Source organism: Oreochromis niloticus, linkage group LG23 (assembly GCF_001858045.2).
Source record: "Oreochromis niloticus isolate F11D_XX linkage group LG23, O_niloticus_UMD_NMBU, whole genome shotgun sequence".
NCBI classification, from domain to species: Eukaryota; Metazoa; Chordata; class Actinopteri; order Cichliformes; family Cichlidae; genus Oreochromis; species Oreochromis niloticus.
In genome coordinates this window covers 36,114,159-36,141,277 of record NC_031986.2, presented here as the reverse complement: position 1 = coordinate 36,141,277, position 27,119 = coordinate 36,114,159, and the positions used below count along the sequence as shown (strand labels likewise).

The 27,119-nt window shown below is 43.0% G+C and overlaps 2 protein-coding genes across 2 annotated transcripts in view; both read left to right on the top strand.

Annotated features, from left to right (window-relative positions):
• Positions 1–731, top strand: part of wdr18 (WD repeat domain 18) — a 25,284-nt gene extending 24,553 nt beyond the window's left edge. Inside the window, exon 10 of the mRNA XM_003451323.5 lies at positions 520–731. Within this exon, the coding sequence (XP_003451371.2) occupies positions 520–648 (129 nt within the window). The 3' untranslated portion in view covers positions 649–731. The remainder of the gene's footprint in view (positions 1–519) is intronic.
• A 10,127-nt stretch (positions 732–10,858) lies between these two features.
• The window catches only part of grin3bb (glutamate receptor, ionotropic, N-methyl-D-aspartate 3Bb), a 53,223-nt gene continuing 36,962 nt past the window's right edge, over positions 10,859–27,119 (top strand). Inside the window, exon 1 of the mRNA XM_013275095.3 lies at positions 10,859–11,507. Coding sequence (XP_013130549.1) covers positions 11,019–11,507 — 489 coding nt within the window. The 5' untranslated portion in view covers positions 10,859–11,018. The remainder of the gene's footprint in view (positions 11,508–27,119) is intronic.

The window sequence follows — 27,119 nt, the reverse complement described above, 5'->3', positions numbered from 1 at the left end:
TTAACAAATGGGCGGAGCTAGCACTTTGAAGCTTCGTCATGAGCGTGTGTGCTGCCAACGTCATCGTGTTTTCAACCCAAATGTGGTGATTGATGGGAGGTTCTGACTGCGACCGACTGGTTCACAACCTGTCAATTACAAGTCATCAGCCAATGAGTGTACAGCAAAAACCCTCCATTTTGACAGAGTTACAAATTAAACTTAATTGTAACTTAATGTCAGGACTGAGTCTTTTTAGAACCACAACTTTCACCCCCTAGTGAGTGGCCGCTAGAAAGAAAGCATGTTGAAGTTGCAGTTACTGTTGGTATTGTTGATGTTGATAATGGGAGCAAACACCTCCTAGTTGCAGGATCATCTGGTGTGGAACCAGTCATGTATTGTATTTAAAGTGACGGGGAAAAAAGTGATTTTGGTGAGCTCGTTGAGCAGAAGACGATGTTTAGAGACAGATGACAGAGATTGGTTTTTTTTGGGTTTTTTTCTGTGATGTGTAATTGCTTGTTTTTGTGTTTTCAGTCGGTGTTTGGTGATGGCGAGAACACGAAGGTTAGAATCGCTGAGCTCGAAGAAGAAGTTCAGACTCTGAAAAAAATGAACAAAGATTTGTACGACTTCTCCAGCCAGCTGCTCACTAAACCAACATAAGCGCACACACACAAACAAAAAACCCATCACAGTGTGTATTTGTGTATTTGTTTTTCTACAAAATAAAAGTTTTTGGAGAACTTCCTGTGTGTGAGCCTATGATTCATTCTGGTGCATCTGATTCTGGGTCGCGCGCCGAGACTGATTCTGGTGATTTTCAGACTTTGAACCTTTAAAATGTTGTTTGACAGTCATTGACATGGCTGAATCTCTGTCTGTGAACATGAAATGTAATCAGATTACCTTTAGATTACACTTGTTACTGTCAGCAGCTGCTTCTACGTGTCACTTTTAACACATCTGGTTTAGAAAGTCATTTCAGCTATCCATCTTTACTGAGATATTCACACTAAGATCCAACATTTGTCCATCATAGTGACCAATAATCAATCACTGATCAGCCTGATAAATGACTGATCACAGTGATATAAATGGGGAATCTACAGTAAATGTAATCAGATTACATTCAGACTTTCCAGAGGCTCTCAGTTACAAAGATGGAAACTAAACATTTGATTGTGAGGTGATGGAATAGCTTTCTTCAACCTGATATATTGATCACTGATTAAACATGTTTTCGGTGTTTCAGATGGCTCTGAACTCTGGCAGACATTTATGAAAGTGAGGGTAGGTCAGCTGGTTCAGGTGCAGCGGGAGGGGAGGAGTCAGAACTCCAGGAAGCTCAGTTTTAGCTAATTCCAGCTTCCTGGATCAGGGCCCAGGTCCTGAAAACCAGAGAGGAATTAAATTTCAGGTTCCACTTTGTCCACATCTGTACAAAGGTGTGCAGCAGGTTCTCCAGGTGAACTACTTTGTGCACACATCAACGGACAAAAACACAATCGTCCAGACAAGGAAACCCCAGAAAGTAAATGTTGTTTTTGTTGTGTTTTCAGTAGGAGGCAGTCTGGGACAGGTGTCCTTTCCTTCCTATAATCAGGTGTTTGAAGATGTGACACAGTTTAACTTGTTTTATAATCTCATGTTTTTACCACTCTCATTTTTAAAGTGAAGATTTGAATATCAACCAACTGTATTCAAACATTTAATTTGTGTTCACAGTTAAACTGGCACTCTGCATTTGAGCCTTTCAACCTTTATTTAAACCAGCAGTGACAGGTGTTCACACAAAAAGAGCCCAGATGTCAAACTATAAATAAAAACTAACATGAGGGAAAAAACACATTATAAAAATTGAAAACTGGATTAAAGTCGGAGATTAAAGGTCAGACATGTGCAGGTGGAAGAAAACCACAAAAGCCTCTTTTTACATCTTGTCTTTGCTCAAACTACAATCCAGAGCCCGATAAGGGATTGATTTAATTAAACAAGTCCAAGGACAAAGAAAACCCCAGCATCAGTTTTACTGGTCACACGACCGGTATAAAAGCTATTCGGAGAGAGGCTGAGCTGAACATCTCTGTCAAAGACTGAGAATTAGTGGATTACATCAGCAAGAGTGCCAAACATAAGGCCCGGAGGCCAGAATCAGCCCTGCAAAGACTCAATTTTTACTTCCCATACGTTTACAGCTTTTTCTGCTGATGGAGCGGTCCCTCGTGCCCTTTCATACTAGACTAAATTAATCAATTAATAGGTAAATGTTTAGAGGACTTTAATAGTTTTTTAGTTGTCAGTGTCACATTCAGCAGAACTGTCCACAGCAGGGTACTATATCCTGAAATGACCACAACAATAATAATAATAATAATAATGATATGGCTGCTGTGTCATTAATTGTACAAGCAGACTCTCCAAGACGTCTGAGCTCCAGTTTAGGTGCACAGTGAAATTCAAGGATTTTAATTGAATGCTGCTGAGCAGTGAGTCTGTTTGAAAGTAGCTCACGTTAGCTAATAAATCCACAGTCTCTTCCAAATATGGCCATTTTGCAAATGAAAAAAACATCTTTTATTTAGAGTGTGCTTTGTAGACTGACGTTTGTGTGAGCCACACATCTCTAAACACATGATGAAAAATGATCAAATATTAGGTTCAAATATTCAGCAACCTGATTATTTTTTATGAGCTCACTTTAAACTTCAGATCATCACAAAATCATATTAAAACCAAACACTGAATGTCTGCAGTCGGCACCTCCGATTGGTTGGAAATTGTTTGACAGCTGCTAAGATGAAGGCTGAGAAAATCTGAAATCTGCAGTAATTTTTTCTTCCATCACTTCCTGCCGAGTTGTGCCTTTTTTTTTTTAGAGGATCTGAGGAAACAAGTGTGACTGCCTTGGTGTGCACAGAGGAGGTAAAATCATTTTACAAACATTTATTTATTAATTTTTCATTTATTTGACAGGTGTAATGATGTGATGTTCCTGTGTGTAAACACTGCAGTAGAAGGAGGATGAAGACATTTAATCTGAGAGTTGTGAGACCTTGCCTCACCCTATCATGTGACCTATTAAGATCACCTGACACAATATGTGAGTGGGTGTTAACGCGCCTGGGAAGGATCTCAAAACTGGATTGTATGTGGCTGACAGTTGGTGTCATGAGCCCCGCCCTCTGTTCAAAGATGGTCATTCACAGTGGACATAGATGGCTTCTTTTTAGGGCTGGGTTTAAAAAATCAATTTTTCAATTCAAATTGATTTTAGTTTGAATAACACAATATCAATTCATTGAATCCTGAATTGATTTTTAAATATAAATGTATTTTTGCCAGAAACACCAGAATCTAAGGTGAAAGCTCACAAAACTATTTTAACAACCACCAAACAGCTAAAACAGCAAATGAGAGCATGTAAATCGATTCTGCACAAAGATATTAAAGTGCGGCTTGTTCACCCAACGGCACGTATGCAGACATCTCATAGATGCCACTCTGACCAAAATTCACTGAACCAGCAGCAAAAGAAGATCAAAATTACACTTCACGTTTGATAAACATCATCATTAATTCCCTCTTACTTTGGCTGTTTTGCTTTCACCACGATAAAATCACAGTTCCTGTACAGCTCTCTCTCTCTCTCAGTGTACTCAGAGAACAGTTTGCCATAAAAAATCTCTGTTTTCTGCATTATTCACTGCTTAGTATGCACCAGTCTACTGTTGTGTTCAGTGCTGTCGACTTCTGACATAAAAGCCTCAGAAATTTAACCTTTTACAAATGATTCCTTAGCCGTGTCTCTAATAAAACCTCTGTAACTTTGCTCTGCTTCAGTTCAGCAGCAGGTAAGGTAATGTTCATATTTTGATTCATATTTTTCTTCAGTTTTTGATCTACTGCAGAATATTTTTAAGGTGGTTCTCTGCTATAAAATGCCAGGCCAGGAAAATATCCTTCATGTTTTTCTGTGTTTCCTCAGTATCCTCAGTTACTTTGACACAAAGACATCTGCTGTGATGCTCACACCTCTGACGAAGTCTCACAAGTGTCAGCTTTGTTTTCATACATAGATATATAAAATATGGATATGTACTGATAAATGATCAGAATTATAATATTTCTGACTGTCTGGGTCAAAATTGACTTGAATGTGGACCTTGTGAATCGGAACCGAACCAATTATAGTAATCAGTGATGATACTCTTTCACTCCTCTTTCATACTTCTCTGTCCTTTGTCTGCCACCTACACATGGTTTCACCCAAAACCTCCGCTGATAATGAGCCACACCCTTTTTCACACCTTGGCTCATGTGATGAAGCACATGATCGATAGTGGGTCAACGATCCTCCCACTAGGGCTTAAAATCTAAGACTCTCCACCATCTGATTTTAGAGCTGAACAAGCTTCCGGATGAAATGTCTTCAAGAGACTTAAAAAAGTCCAGACACTTTTCTTTTCAAGCTCCTTAGACTATGACCTGAATGACTGAAACCCTTCACAGACACTGCATTAGAAGCTATTCCTCCTCCTCCTGCATTAGGGGCTGATCCTCACACATCTGGGTGAATATGTTGACCTGTCTCGGTTTGAGAGTTTTCGTGCATGTTTTCCTATTTCAGATCTCTCCACAGCATTTAATCCAGACTCAGATCTTCTTTCTGTGCCGGTCATTAGTGTATTTGTTTGTTTCCTCTTTCACCATCCAATCAGTCAGATGTCCTCAGGCTGTAAAGAAGAACATTAATGTTTGAAATCTATCCAGCATCCAAGTGTTAGGGTTTGAGAGCTCTTTGGATGTTCGCATGATGGCACCTAGCACTTTAACTGCAAAGGGATCAGAGTGCCAGCGGTTCTGTCTGACCAAACTGGTCTTTGGCACCTGATCAGGAACACTTGAAGCTAAAGTGAAGGGTGATACATTTAGCAACTTTTACTTTGTTCCATACATGACATACATAAATAAAATCAATTATATTAGAAACCTTACCAGTGATCATAATGTTTTCATCATGCTGTTTAACATTTCACTTTGATTAATAAAAATTTGCCCAGCGTGTTGGTGAAGATGATCAATGTTCTTCAGTTTTTATTGGAAATGTCAGATTCAAGCCAATCCAACTTTATTTATAAAGCACTTTAAAATAGCCAGTACAGAACCAATGTGCTGTACATTAAATATGTTAAGAATAATAGATAAAACGAAACAGCAACAAAAATAAAACACATAATACATAAAAATTAACATTAAAAAATTAATAAATAAAATAAAACCAAAAACCAACATCTCACAGGGTGTCAAAGGCCAGGGTGAAGAGATGGGTTTTCAGAAGTGATTTAAAAACAGGCAGAGAAGAGACCTGTCTAATCTCTAAAGGCAGATCGTTCCACAGTTTGGGAGCAGCTAAAGTTTACGCTCAGTCCTGGGTACATTCAGCTGATCAGCTGACCTGAGAAAGCAGGTGGGTGTATAAGGCTGTAGCAGCTCACAGAGATAAGATGAGGCTAGGCCATGGAGGGCTTTAAAAGCAAATAAAATAATTTAAAAACGAATCCTAAAAGGAATGGGCAGCCAGTGAAGTGAAGCTAAAATAGGGGGAATGTGTTCAAACTTTCAAGTGGCAGTTAAAAGACAGGCTGCAGCATTTTGCACCCTCTGTAGATGAGCAATGTATGAAGCACTGACCTCAACATAATGTGCATAACAGTAATTAAGCCGAGTGCTAACAAAGGCGTGGATAACTGTCTCAAAGTGCTGCCTTGAAAGAATTGGCTTTATTTTTGCCAACTGCCTGAGCTGAAAGAAGCTTGATTTTATGACTGCCTTAATCTGACTGTCAAGCTTCAGTTCAGAGTCCACTTTGACCCCCAGGTTTGTGACAGCTGGCTTATTATACTGGGCCAAGGAATCTAATTACAGATTTGGGGTCTCAGTAGGGCTACCAAAAATCATCACCTCAGTCTTTTTGTAATTGAATTTTAAAAAGTTAAGGGACATCCAAACCTTAATGTCATCCAGACACTGAAGTAATGGCTGTACAGAAATGTGCCTTATTTCTTTAGACGGACATAGATCTGACAGTCATCAGCATAAAAGTGAAATGCATTACCGTGTTTTCTCAGTATAAAACCAAGAGGGAGCACATACAAAGTAATGAGGAGGGGGCCTATAACTGAGCCCTGTGGGACACCACACAAGAGAGGAACGGAGGACGACACATGGTCACAGAGACTGACACAAAAAGTTTGTTCTGCCAAGTAGGACCTAAACCACTCCAGTGCTGTGCCCCTAATGCCCACCCACTGCTCCAAATGAGATAGTAAAATGGCATGATCCAGTGTCTCAAATGCAGCTGTCAAATCTAAAAGCACAAGAACAACATAGTCGTCAGTAGCTAATAATATGTCATTAAAACCTTTTAAAAGGGCTGATTCAGTGCTATGTAAGGATTTCAAACCAGACTGGAAAACCTCTAAAACATTTTGCTTTTCCAGAAAGGTCATTAATTGACTGTGACTTCACTGAAGTCTGCATAATTATTTCAGTTTAACTGTCACATTTGAAGCATTTTGATTGGAGTGGATTGCCAAACATCAGAATCAATAACACATATCAACCTATGTGACATCATTCACTGAAGAAGACTTCTGTAACCTGTACTCTTCATCTTCATCAGTCTGCAGACTCAGGGTGTGATCACAGAAAACGTCCTAAATCTCCACATTAGCGCCTTCTCTGCTACGCTGTTTTCTTTAAATGTCACCAAACACTTTAACATTCTGCCCAAAGCTTCGACTGCACAGGAGCATCAAACCCAGGAGCAGGAGGAGACATGCTGGGTCAGTGCAGATTTGCCTGCAGTCAGGTGACTCCACAGGAAAAGGAAGCTCACAGACTGAAAGGTCTGAAAATGCCACGAATGCTTTATCAAAAAACGAAACAGAAAGTTCAGCTGGAAATGTCCTCCTCTTCTTAAGCTCCTCTTCCTCAGCACCACACAGTCATATCATGTTTCAGCTTTCTGAAAGCTGTTATTGATGCTTCCAGTGACCTCTGATCTTCTCTGCAGCTGTGACGCTGTCAGAGTTCAGCCTCCATCAGCTGATTGCAACTGATTAACATCTGATTCATGTGTCGATCCTGCCCCGAGTCTCGCCTCTCATGCTGCATGCAGTCTAAACATCTGCAGAAAGAACTCAGGTCTAAATCGGTCTAAAGTTGAAATGCCACTCAAGGAGTCGGGTTCAGCGTCAAAGTGATTAAGATGAAGCATCTTCACTGTTTGCTATGATGAAACCATCAGCTGACACCATCCGTTTAACACCTTGAGTCAGCTGAGAGCGGGTGAACCTGATGATTGACCTCTTCTTAAATTTAGTTAATTTTATTTATAGAACTTCACTTCAAAAACACTCACTTTATTCTGTAAGGTAAAACACAATATCTGGGAGAGACACCTAAAAACACCTGCTGCTCACCTGTGAGCAGCAGCTGCTACCATTGGGAAAGAAAAATTCCCCTTTAATAGGAAAAAACCTCCAACAGAACCAGGACCAGGGAGAAGCAGCAAGGAGAAGAAGGAAAGAGAGACCACAGAGAGTGAGAGAGTGGGCCGAGTACAATAACCTGTTTTATATAAATTTAAAAGCAGGAAATTGCAGGTCATCCAGCTCTTTATGTCTTTAAGACAGGGGTCTCAAACTGGTGGCCCGCGGGCCACTTCCCGCCTGCGTCACAATACTTACGGCCCTTATATTGATGTGAAAATATATAATGCAGTTTTTGTTAGGGGGGATTTGTTTATTGTTGAGTGCAACGTTAAAATAAGTTCTTTAAAAAGCAAAAACTTATTTAATATGAAGGCAATATGAGCAGAGAGTACAAACATGCTGAGGGATTGGCTGTGTTAGTTCAGTGAGAGAGAGTCAAAAACTAATATATACACTTCTGTCTGCCTTTTTATTTGGTTAAGTACGAACAAAATTATAGCAGAAGTGCTGCCACGTGTCTGGCCAGAAAGAGAGAAAAAATTATCTGCGTTAACGTTTGCAGTTTTATCTTGTTATACAACATTTGAAATTTAAAAAACAAAACAAAAAACAACTACATTTTAGGAAACATTTGTGGGTCTTTTCTTGTTTGGTTGGGTTTTTTTGTACTACTTGAACACTAAAGTGGCCCTCCAGTGAGACGACAGTGCCAGCAGTGGCCCACGGCTCATTTATCTTTGAGACCCCTGCTCTAAGACATTCCTGCAGTTTAACTTATTGGTGTCTGTTATCTGGATTCATGGATAGATAAAGTTGGGTGTCATTTGCATAGCAGTGAAAATGTATGCTATGCTTTCTAACCATACTGCCTAAGGAAAACATATATAATGTAAAAACTAAACTAAACCAACCCCACTAACTGCATGTCTTTGGAAAGTTGGGAGAAAGCTGGAGTACCCGGAGAGAACCCATGCAAACACGGGGAGAACATACAAACTCCACACAGAAAAGGCAAAGTGAAGTCAGCGAGCATGGCGGACACTCCCTGCACCACCATGCCCTGGCACGTGCAGCGGAACAGCGACTCCAGGTCCGTGGTGGGCAGCTGCCAGGTTCTGCTCCAGCTAAACTAAACTAAGTAAAAATTTAAACAAACCAAAGACTGTAATCCTGTCCATCTGTCGACCTCTTGTTTTTCTCTAAATGGAGCAGCTATGATGTTCTTTAAAGGTTTTGTTTTCCAGTTGAAACCTGTGAAACAGCTCAAAATGGAACTTCATCTACTGTCTATCAAAACCATGAGGAACTTTTCCAGGTATTTTTCTGAAAATTGACCTGAAGTCTGGATCTTGAATAGAAATATTTAACATAGTAACAGTAAGGAGGTCGTTATTCCTTTGCCTTCTCCCAAAGAACCAATCAGGAGCTGAACAGGGAACATATGAACCAATTATCTTGCTGCAAACAATTAAAAAACAAAAGAGATCGGGAGGAGAGGAAGTGACCATCTAATGTTCAGGTGACAAACTAATGGAGATGTGAACTTTGAGGAGGTGGTGAGGAACTTTGAACTTTGATTGAAGCGACACCCAACAAGAGTGAATGATACTGCTGATTGACATATGTAGTGTGATAAATACATTAGAGGATAATCTAAGAAACCAGAGCCTGAAACTGGACCAGCTGTCACATCAGCCAAGAGAAGCGCTGATTTTCAGATGCCTGTAAGGAGCGATGCTGGGACTAGATGGTTCTGCTTGTGATGGACTGAATGTCTGGGACCTAACCTGGTCTCTGTGGGCGACAACCCTTGGCCCCTAAACATCTGTTCAGAGGAAAGACGAGTTTCAGCTAAACAAACTGTAACTAGCAGTGGTTAGTGGAGAGCTCTGCCTGTAGGCGGTGCTGTCATACCTGTATAAGCTATTTACAGGCGATCTTTTGGTTTCTTCGGTTCTGAATTAAGGTGTGTTTGTGTTTATTTAGAAATGAGGAGTTCCTCCTAAAAAGGACCATTGTGTGAGGCCCTGGAACACCACAGACCGAAAAAGCTGGAGAGGCTGCCTGCCGCCCGTGATCATTGGTTAAGAGCTGAGACCTGAGGAGAAAGCTCACAGAAGCAGTACACCTGTTGTTCAAGTCTCTGTCTGGGTGGTTTCAACTTGTCTGCCAGTGGTTGCTGCTCCTTCTTTAAGCAGCGAGTCAGGTGGGGTGTCTCTGCATGTCGCTGACTTCATCTGCCTGACTGCACACACCTGTTTGACCTCACACACCTGCTAGATCACACATACCTGTCAGACCTCACACAACTGTAATTAATGTGGAACTGTTGTCTCTGTTTCTGGCTGCTCACCTGGTTTGGTGCACTCACATACATCCACCTGTTTGGAAAAGTGTACATCTAAAGGTGCTAAGTCAGCTGTTTATAGTAACCAGTCAGTGAGCTGATTGAAGTTTTTGTGAGCAGTGATGCTCACCCTTCCTGTCTTTTTTTCCCTGACACCTGTCAGCTCATCATTTTTCAGATTTAATGTTTCACAATAAATTCATATTAGAATTTTGTTTTACTTTGTTCGATTTTTTTGTCTTTGTTTCCAGTTTTCAGTTAGTTTTTCCCTCGCTGGGCATCACCCTGCCTTCCTCTTCCTTCTCACTCAGTAATGAAAATGATTTCATTTGTTTTCAGGAGAGTTCAGATAAAAGCTGATTGGAGGTTTTCATTAAAAACATGCCGAGCTCCAAATGCTCAGGAAAAAAATGATTTCAGGTCAGTTTTTATTTCCTGATTGTTGCTCCACTTTCTCACACAGATTTCAAATGGAATATTAACTCTGTGTGTGTGTGTGTGTGTGTGTGTGTGTGTTATATAACGGCCCAGCTCTCAGCTGTGATGTTCGGAGGATGACGAATCGAGCTGGATTCTCCTCAGAAAGCCTCGGCAGCAGCTTCCTGTTCCCGACCTTATCGTCCTTCAAAACTTCGATAAAACATCTGCAGCAGCTGTTTCTACTCCTCCAGATGCCCAATAATCAATACCCATGAATACACCTGTGATTAATACAAACAGGGGAAGGAGGGAGGGTTTATGAATCTCTGATTAAAACAGGAAAAATTGTGATCAGGAGCCACTTTTATTGTGAAGGTCAGAGAAGATTATCATCAAAGTCACCAACAAACAAAAAAAATAATTAAAATGATCATCAATGGAAACAACTGAATAAAATTAAGTAAATAAAACAAGTTGTTAAAATAAATAAATAAACAAACTGAATCTGCTCCTCTTCTCTCCACTCACCTCCTCCTCTGTCTCTTTGACCTCCCCCTTTTCATTTCCTCCTCTGCTTCTCCTCTCCCGCCCTCCCTCTCTCTCTTCTCCTCCGCACCTCCTGTTTCTGGGACAGCGCTCCCCCCTCCCCTCCGCTCCTTAGTCTGCTCCTCCCTCAGTCTCCTGTGAGCAGCAGGAGGAGCAGCAGCCTCCTCTCCTGTTTGTCGGAGCAGCAGGAGTCAGCGGAGGAGCGATGCTGAGCGCGCGGCAGGATGTCTCTCACCTCCTCCTCCTCCTCCTCCTGCCTCCGGACTCTCCGAGCCTTCCTCCTCCTGCAGCTCCTCCTCGTACCGCCGTGCCTCCTCCACCCGCAGCCGTGCCGCCTCCTGGCGCAGATCGGTCACTCCGTGCGCGTCGGTGCGCTCCTGCCGGCGCAGCGGGCGGCGCGCGTGCAGGTCCAGGCGGCGCTGAGCCGCGCGGCGGCCGCGGTGAGCCGGGACCGGGAGCTGGAGCGGGACCCGGAGCGTGTGAACTTCCTGCCCTACAACCTGAGCCTGGAGCTCGTGCCCCGGCAGCTGACCGCCGCGGACCCGGAGTCGCTGCTCCGCTGCGCGTGCCAGGGCGTGGTGGTGCAGGGAGTGTCCGCCGTGCTCGCTTTCCCGCAGAGCCGCGAGGAGCTGCTACAGGTGGACCTCACCGCCTCCTCCCTGGAGATCCCCTTCATCAGCGTCCTCCAGCACGGAGAGCCGCTCCGCACGCAGGTAAGAGCTGCGCCTGGGCGAGCCCGCACCTGGACACAGGGCACGTGTTCCGGAACCGCCCGGAACCACCCGGTCCGAGTCCCCGGTTTGACCTTGACCTGTGTGACGTCTGGAGGTGTGTCGGGGGGGAACTGCGCTTGCGCGTATGTGTGCGTTTGCTTATTTGCTCTCATGGATTCACTTTGAAGCTTCAACAACTGAAGAACAGGGAGGAGAATGTGGAGGAGGAGAACAGAGAACAGGGAGGAGAACATGGGGGAACAGAGAGGGAGTAGCAGAGAAACCATCTGAGGTTGAATAACTGAAGCTCAGGTTAGGTGGAGCTCACGTCAGGTGGAGCTCAGGTGTGTAACAGGTTGGATGAGAAAAATCAAAGCTGGTCTAATGTGAGGAGAAGTTCCTGCAAGTCGAGAATGGACCGATCAGATTTATCAATGAACTGACTGATCAGTTAAGAGGGACAGAATGTTTTCTGTGGCTGTTTCAGGATTAGTTGGTTTGATGAAGTCTTTAGGTTACCATGGAAATTAGTCCTGCCCATCTAAAGGTGACAGTGGTGGCACCTTGGTGCTGACACAGTCACATCTAAAGCATTATTTAATTCTGGTTTCCATGAAAATGATGTTTCATCATCTTCACAACCACGAGAGGTCCTTGCATTAAACTTCAGCTCACGATCAGGTGATGCTGTGGCCTCTGTTGTGGGTGGAGCGTCACTGTAAGTCTGAAGCCTGAGCTGCATCAATGTTGATACAACGCAGAGAAACGTCTTTTAAACAGAGATGCTGGACTTCCTGTTGTGTTCTCCAGGTGTGGCGTTGATATCAGTAAGTGTGCAGAGGCACTGTGCATGCCACTGCTGATTGAATCAAACTTCAGTAGGGGCGGATCTACAGGGTGGCATGGGGTGGCATGTGCCACCCTAAAATAATCTCGTGCCACCCTAGTTTTGCATATGACAATGTTATTTATTAAAATAAGGTAGCATTACCACTTTGAGCCTGGCTACAATTAACATTGAATATAAATTCTAAAACTATCACCACTAAAAAGTGGTCCAGCTCCTAGCCCGAACTGGCTTTATTTCTTGAAGTCAGTAGCAACCGATGCTTATGATTGTGCTAGAGCACATTTTGAATCAAAACTATGGGCATTTCAGATTTCAACACAGGTGGCTAATTGGTACACTCTGGAAATGGAATGAAGGTGATTGTTAGTAACCGTCTGGGGTCCATAGACATGCTGCATTGCCAAATCACGTGACCGATTTAAGCTGACATAGCTACAAGCTGCAGCCACGCTGACTCTCTATTTCAGCTTGTGTTGAAAGTTTGGACTTCAAAGTAGAGCTGGGCGATAAAACGATAACGATATGTATTGCGAAATAACTTTTTCTCGATAGAAAAATGAAACTATTGCGATAGACCTCATCTCTCTCTTCCTGTCTTATAAAAAAAACCAATAGCCAATAAAAATTAAGTAGCGCAGAGCCGAACCAATCACAGCCGCAGCGTCACGTCACGTAACTTGTTACGTACAGCTCAAGTGCCAAGGCGCACGTGTGTATTTGTTTGAGAAGTAGCCAGCCGCCGTGCCGGGTTTTTGGTGACCAGAATACCGAAGGGAACACAGATGACGGTTCCAATGTCGGAGAGATTGTCGAAAGGAAAGGCCAGAGAAGTTCCGTAGTGTGGAGGTATTTCGGCTATTTGAAGTCTGACAAAAAACAGCGTAACGCGCACTGTAAATTGTGCTGAAAGCATGTTCCCACAAAGTCTGGAAATACAACAAACCTTTTTTATCACCTGAAGCAGTGCCACCCACTGGAGCACGCTCAATCTCTGACTGAAAGCGCTAATTCGTCATCGAAAACAACCAGGGGAATCCCTGTGAAGCAGCAACAGTCAATTGAGTCGGCTTTCGCCAGCGTCTTACCATATGACAAAAAAAGTAAGAGCCATAGCAACATAACGAATGCCATAGCTTACTGTCTTGCTAAAGACATGCTACCAATAAACACGGTCGAAAATGAAGGATTCAAGCAGCTAATTAAGGTAATGGATCCTCGTTACCAACTCCCTGGACATAAACATTTCTCTCAGACAGCGCTTCCAAAGCAATATTATGTAAGTTGGTCAATTTTGTCTCTTTTTCTGTAAAATAAACTAAGATTTATTTTTAGAATTAATATTTTGTTTCTAAGTGGAACTGACAATTTAGTGGTCTGTTTTGTTTGTTCTATTTTGAAACTTAAACGCTTTAGCGGCTGCCTTTTGTGTAGATTGTAATATTTGCCTTTATTTTGCATAAAACTGGTGGTGGTCAGAGGGCCCGGTGGTGCCAGTGTCCGGCAGCCTCGCCTCTGTCAGTGCGCCCCAGGGCAGCTGTGGCTACAACGTAGCTTGCCATTGCCAGTGTGTGACTGTGTGCATGAATGAGTGAATGACTGAATGTAGTGTAAAGCGCTTTGGGGTCCTTAGGGACTGAGTAAAGCGCTATACAAATGCAGGCTATTTACCATTTTTACCATAAAACTGAAGCCTCATTTTAAGTACATCTGCCCTGTTGAACTTATTATGGAAAATGAATATTTAAATCAAAACAAGCTGCTGATTATTTCACATTTTATTTGTGAGCAACATCACATTTAAATCTTACATATATAGTTATTTGGCTTATATCGTGATATATATCGTTATCGCCTGAAATGAAAAAAGCATATCGTGATATGAAAAAATCTTATATCGCCCAGCTATATGCCAAACTATATGCCAATTTTTACGTTTTACTTTTAGGCCATTAAAGCCAGAGTTATAATAAAAAAATATATAATTTTCTGAATACTAGCGTCACATTTTTTGCAGGAAGAAACGGTAAAAACAGAATTTTCTAAGGGCAGCGGGAAAAAAAGAAAAGGAAAAAAATTCCACCCTTTCCTATTGGTGGAAAAGTGTACCACGTCGAGCAATAAAAATGTCACAGCAACACGTGGGATTTGGTTATTTATGAAGAGGGGAAATTTTTCAGAGTGACAGTGATGAAAGAGAGCAAGAGGGAGCAATATCGACAGCGAGTTTTGAGATGTGAGAGATTTGTGACGTGTAGCGTGTTTGGAGTGTACAGTTAGTGTGTTGTTGTTGTTTTGTTTTGTGTGTCAGAACAGAGGCGAGTACTGAATGTCACAGTTGGTGCCAAAAACCCTCCATATGCAGACTGCAGTTTAAATGCAGTCTCCAGGTGGGAAACAGGAGTGATACACCTCCTGCTGTCAGGCCTGCAGGTTTCAGACCTGTAGTGTTCTCCTCTCTCTTTGTGTGGCATCTTATTGTTACACCTGATTGTTCTCTCATTTTAGTTTTGGTATTTTTAAATGGTTGTAGAAAAACCGATGATGCAGTGGCTGCGATTTTAGGCAAATACATAATATATAACTTTATTGTTTACAATATTTGTGCATAGGTTTTTAAAATGTACAATTTATATTTGCATTTCATGTTATGAAAATAATTCACTAAACACTTCTGTAGATTTACAGTGAAAAATGTTAACTTTTTCCCGACTTGATTTTGTGTGATTTCAGATCAGTTGGGTTAATACAGTATGTCAAAATGAAAAGATAACTGTAAATTCAGACAGATGAGATTGTACTGAAAACAATGATACCAAGCAAGGCAAGGTGGAAAATTTTAGGGGTCAATTAGGGGTGGGTGGTATAAACGGTATACGGTAGAAACAATATAAATTTGGCCAACGGTAGAGATTTTGACTATACCGCTCTACCGCGATAGCGCATGTGGATGGTGACATCAAGCTGCGCCTAGATTGGTCGAAAGCAATGCAGCGGCTACAAACAATATCATCTGCAAATTATGCCGGGCAACAGTAATAGCAAAGAGACGAAGCACTTTTGGAATATGGGGAAAGCCAAAAACTGCGCTTCCTCCACTTCTGTACCATTGATTCATTAATGTTGAATTCTCTCGCAGCTGCTCTATTCCCATGTAGTTGCAGTATATTAATAACTAACCTTGTATTGTGGATGGATTATCTCAGTTGTTTTCCTGACTGAAGTTTGGCCCGTTTATATCCTCCTGCCATGTGATTGCATTTGTCCCTAACCACCAGAAACCCTCACGTTAACTTTTATCGAGTGGAAAAAAGTTAGCGTTCATCCTCCAGCTTCACTGTGCTAATGTTATGCTAACATAGCTGTGTCGCTAGCAATCACGTAGCACATATGCCAGCTAGTCCAACTTCAGTAACCCTACAAAAGTCACTGCTGTTTAGTTTTCTGTCTTCATTTATGTTGGAAGTGATAGCAGAGCTGTACGTTCGAATTTTTTCACAAATCTCTCAGTCAGAACATGCTATATCATGTTTAGGTGGAAACTAGCGAGCTAACTTCTAACTCCGTTAAATTTAATAAATTCTGTTTTCATGGATGCCTGGATGTTAAACTTAATTGTTACACCTGGTAAAGCAGCAACGCTGATCATTTTATTAAAGATGAAAGAATTTAGACCGTTTTTAACTCTCAGTGATGTGTCTGTGAAGGTTCTCAGTCATCCAGGTCATCGTAGTCAAAGGAGTTTGCAAAGAAAAGCGTCTGGACTTCTTTAAGTTGCTTGAAGACGTTTCACCTCTCATCCGAGAAGCTTCTTCAGTTCTAAGGTCAAATGGCCGAGAGTCCCAGATTTAAACCCAGTGGGAGTATCCCCCCAAAGAGGGACAAAGCTGCTCAGTGATGCAGCAGTGATTGTTTGACTTTGGGACCTGAAGAAGATGGAGTTTAGGACCCAGATTACTCTGCAAGGCTCCTGACTACAGCAACCATAATGCTCCAACAATCCATCAAGCGGTGGCTTCGTAGCTTACCAAAGTCATACTAAAATTTTTTTTGACAGATTTTTGAGCACTGTGTACCACATAAAATCAGTTCGAGGTCAGTAAGCACAACCAGAATTCATACACAAGGCGCACTGTGGATTTTTGAGAAAATTAAAGGATTTTAAGTGTGCCTTATAGTGTGGAAAATACATTACACAGAAGAAAAGAATATATCGCGATATATATCGTTACCGCACATGCTTCAAATTATACTGCGATATGGATTTTAGGCCATATCGCCCAGCCCTAGAGTCAATTATAAAGATAAACTCAAATTGTAGTCAGCAATGGGCAGTTCTATCCTGGACCCCAGAGACTTAACCCGATAAATCATGAAAAATTAGGTTTCAGTGTTTTGTGAAAAGTGTTTCATGACAGTGCAGATTTCTGGCATTTTGTGTAAATTTAAGTATGTAACAATTTGATTATTTGTAATTTTAAAAAAAAGAGTTAGACTTGTGTGTTTGTAAATGAACCACCTTGTGTTTTGTAGCTTCTGGATTTTAAACTTATTGGGCTGCATGCTTATTTATTATCCAGGCTATACAGTACATAACATCAAAATTCACATATTTTATGTAACTGCAATCTTTAATTATCTGGGCTAAAGAAAACAAAGTTATAGACAATATTTCCATGAGACATGTGTATACTTACTGTATTTTATGTATTTTAACCTCATATAATGATGTAACAGGATGTAACAGCTATGAGATAAAGGCTTTGATTTTCATGCCACCCTAAGAAAATTTCTCTAGATCCGCCCCTGTACTTCTGACAGCCTATCACACAAGACCAAAGCTCAAAGCCCACCACATGCTGTTAACTGAGCTGTGTTCAGCTCAGCTGTGTGGAAATTAACCATTGTTGATTATTGATTAGTTTGATTCTAGACAGCTAACTGATCAATCAGTTGAACCGAGGCAGTGACATCAAAGGCTTCATGTTCTTCTTCCCCTCTCTGACTGACTATTCTGAAACAATTAGCAGGTTTTTAGTCTTTATTAAAATATAAATTTTTCTCGATGCGATTTTATTTAGTAGAGGATGCAGCACTTCCTGTGGGAGGGTTTCAGAGTAAAAGCCTAAGTGTGGTGATGGGATTAACTGAGCAGAGATTTTCATTTTTAACGCTGAAAACAATCCGGTTAAAGCTGCAATCCAGACACGCAAACTCAGACACACACACACACTCAGACACACATATTCAGGCACACACAGAGACACACAAACTCAGCCACAAACACACACAGACACACACACCTACTCAGACACAAACATACAAAAACACAAAAACTTAAACACACACACACAGACAGACAGACACAGACACACACCTACTCAGACCAACACACACACACTCATACACACATACACAGACACACAAACCTACTCAGACCAACACACACACACACACACACACACACTCACACACACATACAGAGACACACACAGACAGATACACACACACACACACACACTCACACACACTCAGACTTATACACACAGAAACACACAGACACATACAGACACACACACTCACACACAGACACATACAGACACACACACACACACACACACAGACACATACAGACACACACACTCACACACATACACACACACAGGCACACACACTCAGACTTATACACACAGACACACACAGACAGATACACTCACACACACTCAGACTTATACACACAGACACACACAGACAGATACACTCACACACACTCAGACTTATACACACAGACACACACAGACACATACAGACACTCACACACACTCAGACTTATACACACAGACACACACAGACACATACAGACACACACACACACACACACACACACACAGACACACACAGACACATACAGACACACACACATACACACACAGGCACACACAGACAGACACACACACTGTCTCAGACTCATACACACACAGGCACACACAGACAGACACACACACTGTCTCAGACTCATACACACAGACACACACAGACACACACACAGTCTCAGACTCATACAAACAGACACACACAGACACACAGAGACACACAATGACACACACAGACAAACTCAGCAGCCTTCATCATTCAGGTTTAATCCTGTGACTCAGGTGTTCTACCAGAACCCGTTTTTGTCTCGCACCATCATCATCATGGAAATGAGCTTCAGTCCTTATTTGCCTCTTTTAGCAGTAGAGACACTGCAGCATCCTTAAGAAATTAAAAGAGATCATGGTGTCCCACAATTCATAGCGATGCTCAACCTGATAGCACCACCTGTTGGTGTTTGAGCTGTGTGAAGTCTTTTCAGAGGTTCTCGTTGTAGACTGGAGCTCAGCTCAGTTTTGACGTCAGAGATCCTGAAGTTATAATAAAGGAGGATGTGATTGGGCTGTTCTCCCCTGTGACCTCATTGTGAAGTGATGTTTTTCACCCCACAGTAAGGGCTGATGAGAGTATGTAGGAGGGTCTGCTTGTAGTTCATTGTCACGACGTGGGGAGAAGGGGGAGAAGAGGTGAGACAGCAGCAGGTGGACGTATAAGTACGGGTACAGGTATAGGTACAGGTCCAGGTAAGTACAGGTCCAGGTGCAGGTTTAGGTACAACTATAGGTACAGGTGCAGGTACAGTACAGGTGTAGGCACAAGTATAGGTCAGGGGTGGGCAACTCCAGGACACAAGGGCCAGTGTCCTGCAGGTTTTAGATATCACCCTGGGTCAACACACCTGAATCACATGACTAGTTTGTTACCAAGCCTCTGGAGAACTTCAGGACATGTTGAGGAGGTAATTTAGCCATTTGAATCAGCTGTGTTGGATTAAGGACACATCTAAAACCTGCAGGACACTGGCCCTTGAGGCCTGGAGTTGCCCACCCCTGGTATAGGTACAGCTACAAGTGCAGGTGCACATAAAGGTACAAGTATAAGTGCAGGTACAGGTAGAGGTGTAGGTACAGGTACAGACAGACAGACACACACACACACACACACACATGCACACAAGGAGACACACACAAGATGCAGGTGCAGGTATAAGTGCAGGTACAGGTATGAGATGCCTGTTGAAGACTGGGCCCCAGCAGCTGTAGCTTTACTTTACTTTACTTACTTTACTTTATCTGCTGCAGACCAGAAACATCTGCAGCAGATGTTTTTAGCCTGGACACAGTTTACCGTCATGTTCTCGTCCCTGGCGGCGCACAGACCCGAGTGAGAGGTCAGCAGAAATGACAACAATCTTTGCTTCAAACCGTCCTCCTGTGGCTGGTTTATGTCCAATAATCTGCAGACCTGACTCGACCTTTTCTCTGACGCTTTGAACCACAGTTTGATGCTGAGACACAAACACAGTATTGATTAGAATCATTGACGTACTGGCAGGCTGGGAGCTGGTGTTTGTAGTGATGGAATATAAAACCTCCTTCCTGCTCATTGCTCAGATTATCGACGTGATTCAAACTCATACTTAATCAAATTATTCTGTCCTTTATTGATCCGACCTACACGTCCAGTCACTGGAGCGAAATGTTTAGGAGTTTAGTTCTGATCATTAACTGATTTCTAATAAATGTCTGGGTCATGACGGTCCTCTGATGTCCTTCACCATGCTGGACTGCATTGATCTAGGTTCGACTGAGGACTGCTTTTTTGGATCAGTTTTTACTGTGTTCCTTGGGCCAGTGCATGCTGTTCCCCTCTGTGTACGGCATGCAGAAAGCCCCATGTCTCTGACCTCTCTGATTGGTTACAAACACATTGTTTTTCTCGTGTTTCTGGTTCGTCCTGCTGCTGTTTGTTGATCTCAGAGATTCTCTGAAGGAGTGCCAGCATCTGCTCAGAGACTCGGAGGAACATGGGAGATTCTGTTTGATGTTTGCACAGCAGACGTCTCTGATCGGGTCGACTCGGTCAGCACGCTCAGCAACAGCTTCCTCTTCTTCATGATCTGTCACTGAGGCAGTGGGGTGCTTGAAACCTGTGAAAATATGAATGGGCTTGAGTTTTCTTTGCAATCAGATTAAAGCTTTGAAGGGCAGCACGTGCTGCAGTGCTTTAAACTTAAACTTTTGGGGACTCATTTTATCAGCTGACGTGGGAGCTCCAAGTGTGGAGAGAGAGAGAAAGACAAGGAGAGTGTGAATTCAGCTGCTGCAGACCAGTTTGAAGCTCACTCCACCTAACACAGCCGAAGCACATCCAGGAGCAGGAAAATGTTTGCAGTCTGCTTCACAAGGACTCCGTCATTAACAGCTGTGTAACGTCCAAGAAAAATCAGTCAGGTGTGCTTTATAAGCTCGTCATTTTCAGGCTGTTTTGCTGGAGTCACCTGTAAAAACAGAAAAATTCAGTGAAGGGATGATGTGTGTTACTGTTTTACAGTTATTTACGACCAAACATGTTTGAGCGGCCTTTGTTGCATGCAGGTAAGTGAAGGGATTTCCCCCAGGTGTGACCTAGAAACTATCTGATGAACACTTGTTTGTCCTTCCTTCCGAGTCATTCCTCGTGCTGAGGTCACAGCATGGTGTGCAGTGGGAAGTAGGGTGCGTGTGACGCGGCACAAGCTTTAACAACTGGTGACCAAGTGTAACGCCTGGTCATTCTGAGCATTTGAAAGCGGTTCACCAGGTTTCTGAAACCAGTGTCCTTAAATACAGAGCACAGCTGGGCTCCATATTTTTAACTGTATTAAAAATAATCTGAATGAGGTCTGGGGTGAAACAGTTTATTTAAAGATTACTTCCTGTGGTCACTTCCTGTCACTCAGCTGTAACATATGAATGAACATATGCTCCTGGTCACATGAGAGCTCTGTTCTGAATCCAAACTCGACTTATGAAGAGGAAACAGTGAATTTGTCCTTTAACCTGAGCTGTGTGTGAGACTGCTGATGCTGTGTGACAGGTAAGGCCAGGTGAGTTTAGAAGCCGCGGATGTGGCTCAGTGAGTGTGCTGATGATTGTTTGTAAATCTTATGTTTTCAGGGTTAAATTCAGCTTGACGGTGAAATAACTGAATCTTTTAATCCCTCTGAAGACGAGCAGCAGCAGATTAGTTTCCCATCATGCCTCACTCGTCTCTTTGTTTGACCTCAGCAGGTCTGACTGGTTTCATTTCACCTGTGAGGTTTGAATGCAAACACCTAACTGAGACATCCCGACTAAAAATACTTCAGCTTAGAGCTCTGCGGGGACGAATGAGCTGGCAGGAATTGCTGATGAAACACTGAAAGTCAGCGGCGCTCGTATCAAACGTCTCGTCTGAGCATTGCAGAGTAAAGATGAGATTTGGCCCCTGAGACTTTTTAACACAAACTACCTGAAAGATTTCTCTAAACCGTTTGACAGCTCAGAGCGTCGACACATCAGCTGATCCCATCAGAAGGTGCGCGGCTGTAACGGGTGGATTAAACCTGGTTATTCACCTTTTAGCGTTCTCTGAGGCTGCGGCTAGATAAACTTTGGATCAGCAGACTGTGACCTTCAGAGTTAAAGAGCTGTTTGGTCCTCTGACAGCAGAAACAAACTGAAACCATAACAGCGCTTTCTTTTCCTCCCTGTGTCACAGAGGAGCCTTCCCTTCTGTCACCTAACTGGTCACCAGGTGACACTCAGTGGGTAGAGTTCAATTTTACCGCTGCTGGAAAATTTTTTCACTGATCCAAATAAGATTTTCATTTTAGTTTGACTTTTTTTATACAGTTTGAGTTCACGGTAACAGTCATCTCACTGCGCTTCATGGTTATGACCGCTGCAATGTTGGAGGGGAAATCTCAACACAGAGGATCCCTAAGAGCAGCACTCAGAGACGGTGGGGAGGAAGAAGCCCTTTCAATAGGAAGAGACCTCCAGCGGGAGCAGGGAGGGGCAGCCAGAAGAGCGGAAATGTGGTTTCTGAAAAATGTGATGACAGGAAAGATCAAGACTCTGTGTTTAGGAGTTCAAGCTTCCTGTTTCTATGGTGATGAGCTGTGCTCCAACTGAAGGAGATGACACTGACTCACATTTTCAAGGGCTTTATAAGAAGCAATCTCTTACTTCTAATTAATTAAATTAGAAGTAATTGTAACCCCTGAAAAGCTGGTCATTCCTACCGCCACATGAACTGAGGCATCGAAATGTTCATCAGGTCATTTTTCTGTTTTATTACCTTTATTACCAGTTACTGGGTGTAGTCACATTAACCTGTTTACTGGGATTAGTAACTGTAATCTGATTACTGGGTTTAGTACAGCAGTATGGAAACATTGTGCAGCCACAAATCTTTGGTCTACAAACTCGGGTCCAGGAGAGGAAGTGAAGCCTAAACTTCATTAGGCTGGTGCTCTTCTCCTTGAACCTTTGAAGGAGGCAAAGTTGTGGCTGAAGTTTGCTTTGAATTTCTTTAAAATGTGATTGAAAACAGAACAAGGTCATCTGTAACTCTCATAAACTCATATTTTATTCGCATAGAAAAAACACCATTTAGTTGAATTTATTCTGTTTCTTTTTTAAATAGAAATACCAGGTGACGTCTTCAGACTGAATTAATAAAGTTTCAAATAAAGTTTATTCTTTTATTTTGTGTAAAAAGTCTTTTTGAGCTCCCCTTGTAGGAAACATCAGTGGTACAGTGAAGGGTTACTCTGGGACCGCCACAGTCACATGTTTTCATTAGTGACAGGAAAAAAGGGGATGCTGGGAAGAGTCTGACTGTGACTCTCTGAAATCAACCTGCTGGGCTCTTTGTGACCTTTGACCTGCCATCAGTTGTATTTGTGTTACCAAGTCACACATAAATGTCCCTCGTGCTGCCAGGCACAGAGTGCACAATATTATCAGCGAAGCAGAAACATGTTCACATATGACAGACGGGGACAGCCGGAGCTGCCGGACGCAGTCCAGAATCTCATTAGGGCTCCCTCGTTAGGAGGCTTAACGAGCTGATAATTAGCTGCTGACGCGTGGCACTCTGTAGGCTGATAAACAGACTGCTGATAACATATCAGACTGATCCTAGACCAGCTGGCACAGACATACAAACACACTCTGGACCACCACCACCGGCAGTGATGATGCATTCAGGTCCTGTGGGACAAACAGGAACTACTGGTTTGTAATAAATTGAGTTTAGATTCTGCTTCATTCAGAGATGATTACAGTACACACACACACACACACACACACACACACACACACACACACTCTCCCGGAGCCCTGAGCTGCCTTCAGGCTCTCAGACATTGGTGAGAAACATTCCCACAGATAACAGACAGTAAAAATATCTACATTCAGTGTGAGGCTGTATGTTACAGATGAGACTTACTTATTAATTCCCACAGGATCACACACACACAAATTGAATCATAACACACCCTCAGAGCTCATGCTTTTCCATTTTCATCTGATTTCAAGGTCGTTTCTTTCCTGGAAGAAGACGTGGAGGTGTACAGGGTGCAATCAGAAGACGCCAACTTCCTTCTCCCCACGGGTTGTTTTTAGGCCCCTGGTTTCAGTTTAATTATGTTTTCATTATGCGATCATTATTTAAGTGTAAACAGGAAACAGCCTGAAGCCTACACGCTGCTCGATTAGATGATTATGATGATTTTTCGTCTTTGTTGATGTTACAAATACAAACACTGAGCAGGTGAAGCTGACACCTTAACTCACATTTATTAATGACCTTGCTGACACTCGAACGCCTCGTTCTGCAGCTGCTAACGAGCATTTAATTCAGTTCAGTGAGTCCCAGATTTATCAGGAGCTTGAAGCTGAATTCCTGAAGCAGAGTGTGAAACATGAAGACAGAAACGGTGAAACGAGTAAAGATTCAAATAATCCAGTCAGAGGAATGGGAGTGTGTGTGTGTGTGTGTGTGTGTGTGTGTGTGTGTGTGTGTGCACGCACGCACTGGTCTGGGCTCTGAGTGTCTTGTTGTGGTGTTTTGGGTCCCCAATGGTCCTCGCAGGTCCTCGGTCTTATAACTGGCCCGCTAATCCGCTCGCTGTCCTCGCTCCGTCTGCAGAGCAGCCTTCATATCATGTCTTTACCACGCGGCGTGTTTGTGATATCATTGGTGATGTAAACTGGCGATGCTGCACACTCAGCATCGCTGAGGACTCAGCACTTTTTCTGCTCTGGGTCCACACATGTAAAATCAACTACACGTCTGTGAAATAAGAGGAAACAGCGCGAGGCACCATGTGGGTGACCCAGTCCGTCACCACAGCCAACGATGTGCTGGGTTAATCTGAGATTGTGTGGGTGGAAGGTATCAGAAGCTGAAGGTCACAGAAAGAAGTTCTTTCTGAATTTTTAAATATGTGTGGACTGTTGACCTTTGAGAAGTCAGTCATACCACAGGAGCACTGTGTTGTGGCACTTTGGTGGCAGCATGCCATAAATGAAGTCATTTTATTTGCTATCGATGGTGTGATGACGACGGGATCCTCAAAGTGTGTTATTTAGATGGAAGAGAAAAACTCAGGGGCTGGGATGAAGATGCTGCGATGGAGTGATGAGCTCAGCGGGAGGTGATCATATGGAGCTCCTTGCTCTCACACTGCAGACTTACTTGTTGTTCCTAGAGTATTTAAAAGTAGAATGGGAGGGAAAGCCTTCAGCTTTCAGGCCCCTCTTCCCAGGAACCAGCTTCCAGTTTGGATTCAGGAGACAGACTCTGCTTTTAAGATGAGGCTTCAAACTTTCCTTTTTGATAAAGCATATAGATAAAGCTGGATGCTGCAATAGACTTAGGCACTGACATGAGCTCCTGCTGTTCAATCAAAGACGGACGATGAGCTTTAATTGTACAGTTTCTGTGGCCAAATGTCTCTGTAGGGGTGATTTATCCCCTCTGACTTGATTATTTTGATGTAATTTCTGCCTCCGTCCTCCTTGTGTGTCTCATTTGTGCAGGTTTGTTTCTGTTGTCTGTGAACATGATGGTCATCTAACTAGCTTTTGCTGAGTGACCTTGAACCTGTGCCAGTGTTTGTGCTGTATCCGTCCACCTGACTGTGCTTCTGGTTGTCTGAACTCTTCATTTCTTCTGCGTTGCATCAGAGCAGCGCTGCAGCTTGCTCTTGTTCCTCTGCAGAGTGAAATCTTGCCGCACTTTGATGGCTTGTTTCCTCTCTGTGACTCGGTTTGTGTTGCTGTTGTTGTGTCTCAGTGTGAAATAAATCCAGTGTGGCTTTGAGCTGCTGTTCACGGATGAAGTGAAAACCTCCACAAACACAAACATCTCTTTACTCTTTAGAAAGTCTTTGATCAGAGAGGATTATCCAGCCGTCTGTCTGCCGTCGCTCTCTGACTTCTCCACGTTCTGCACGCTGACATCAGCTGCTGCTGCTTTACACCAGCCTCTGCTCCCTGATGGACAGATGAAGATAAACAACAGAACGAATTGCATGGAAATGAGCTGCTCTGCGATTTGTTTCACAGCAAGAAAAAGCAACAGCACAAAAACATCCAGACAAAACCCACTAGGAGATAAAGAAGAAGAAGGAGAAAAGGTCCAAACAGACAAGAAGCTTCTCTCTGACCAATCAGAAGATGAGTTACTGTTTGTGGATGCCGTCCTCCGGGCTAAAGAGGAGAGGGACCATCAAGCTCATAGCTCAAATCATGCATTAGTGCACATGGGAGGCGTAACTGGACATCTGTGAAGACTCCATAAGGCTGAAGCACATCTGCAGGTTTAAGAGCAAATTCTACCATCCAGGCCCCGTATGATTAATTTACGATCTCTCTGATTTCATACAATGAGCTCAGACTTCAGCAGCATGACTCCATAACTGACCTGAACAGTCCAGACCATCGCCCACTGAAACATCTATCACAACAGAAACATCTGGCTTCAACCAGGAGCAGCTGGTCTTCTCACTTTAAACCCTGGAAAACTTTATTTAAGCAACCTGCTGCAATAATAATAATAAAAAAAAACTTTATTTAAACATACTGAGCATGAGCAGAAACATTTCTCGGGCATGTGATTTGAATTGTTTTACGATAAAGACGTTTACAGCAGATGAGCGTGTAGAAAGTAACGGACACTGAAGCTGAATCCACCATCAAACCTTCCACTGTAACACAGCAGCTGCTTGCTATCAGCTGATTGAACTTGAATTTTCAGTAAAAAGCTGAGAATGGCAGCAGCTGTTCTCCCAGCTGTCCACCCCCGCCCCGGTCCCGCTTCCTGCTGACGAAGGTGAATGTGAACAGGTGAAGGCTGCTGCTGCACACTGATGGAACGTGTCTGCTCATTAACATCATTCAAACGTTTTCATCAGCAAGCATGATTTCAAAGGTTTTCCCTCCTTTCAGCTGAAGCAGATCTTGTGCTGCCGGGCGTCTCGTTAAAGAAAACCTCTGAGATTAATGGTAGCAGAGCAGAGCACAAACTTCGTAACAACAACAAATAACAACAACAAATAAATTGTACTCCCAACTCTTGGGGCGATCGTGGCTCAAGAGTTGGGAGTTCGCCTTGTAATCGGAAGGTTGCCGGTTCGAGCCCTGGCTTGGACAGTCTCGGTCGTTGTGTCCTTGGGCAAGACACTTCACCCGTTGCCTACTGGTGGTGGTCAGAGGGCCCGGTGGCGCCAGTGTTCGGCAGGGTGGCTGTGGCTACAATGTAGCTTGCCATCACCAGTGTGTGAATGGGTGGATGACTGGATATGTAAAGCGCTTTGGGGTCCTTAGGGACTGTTAAAGCGCTATATAAATACAGGC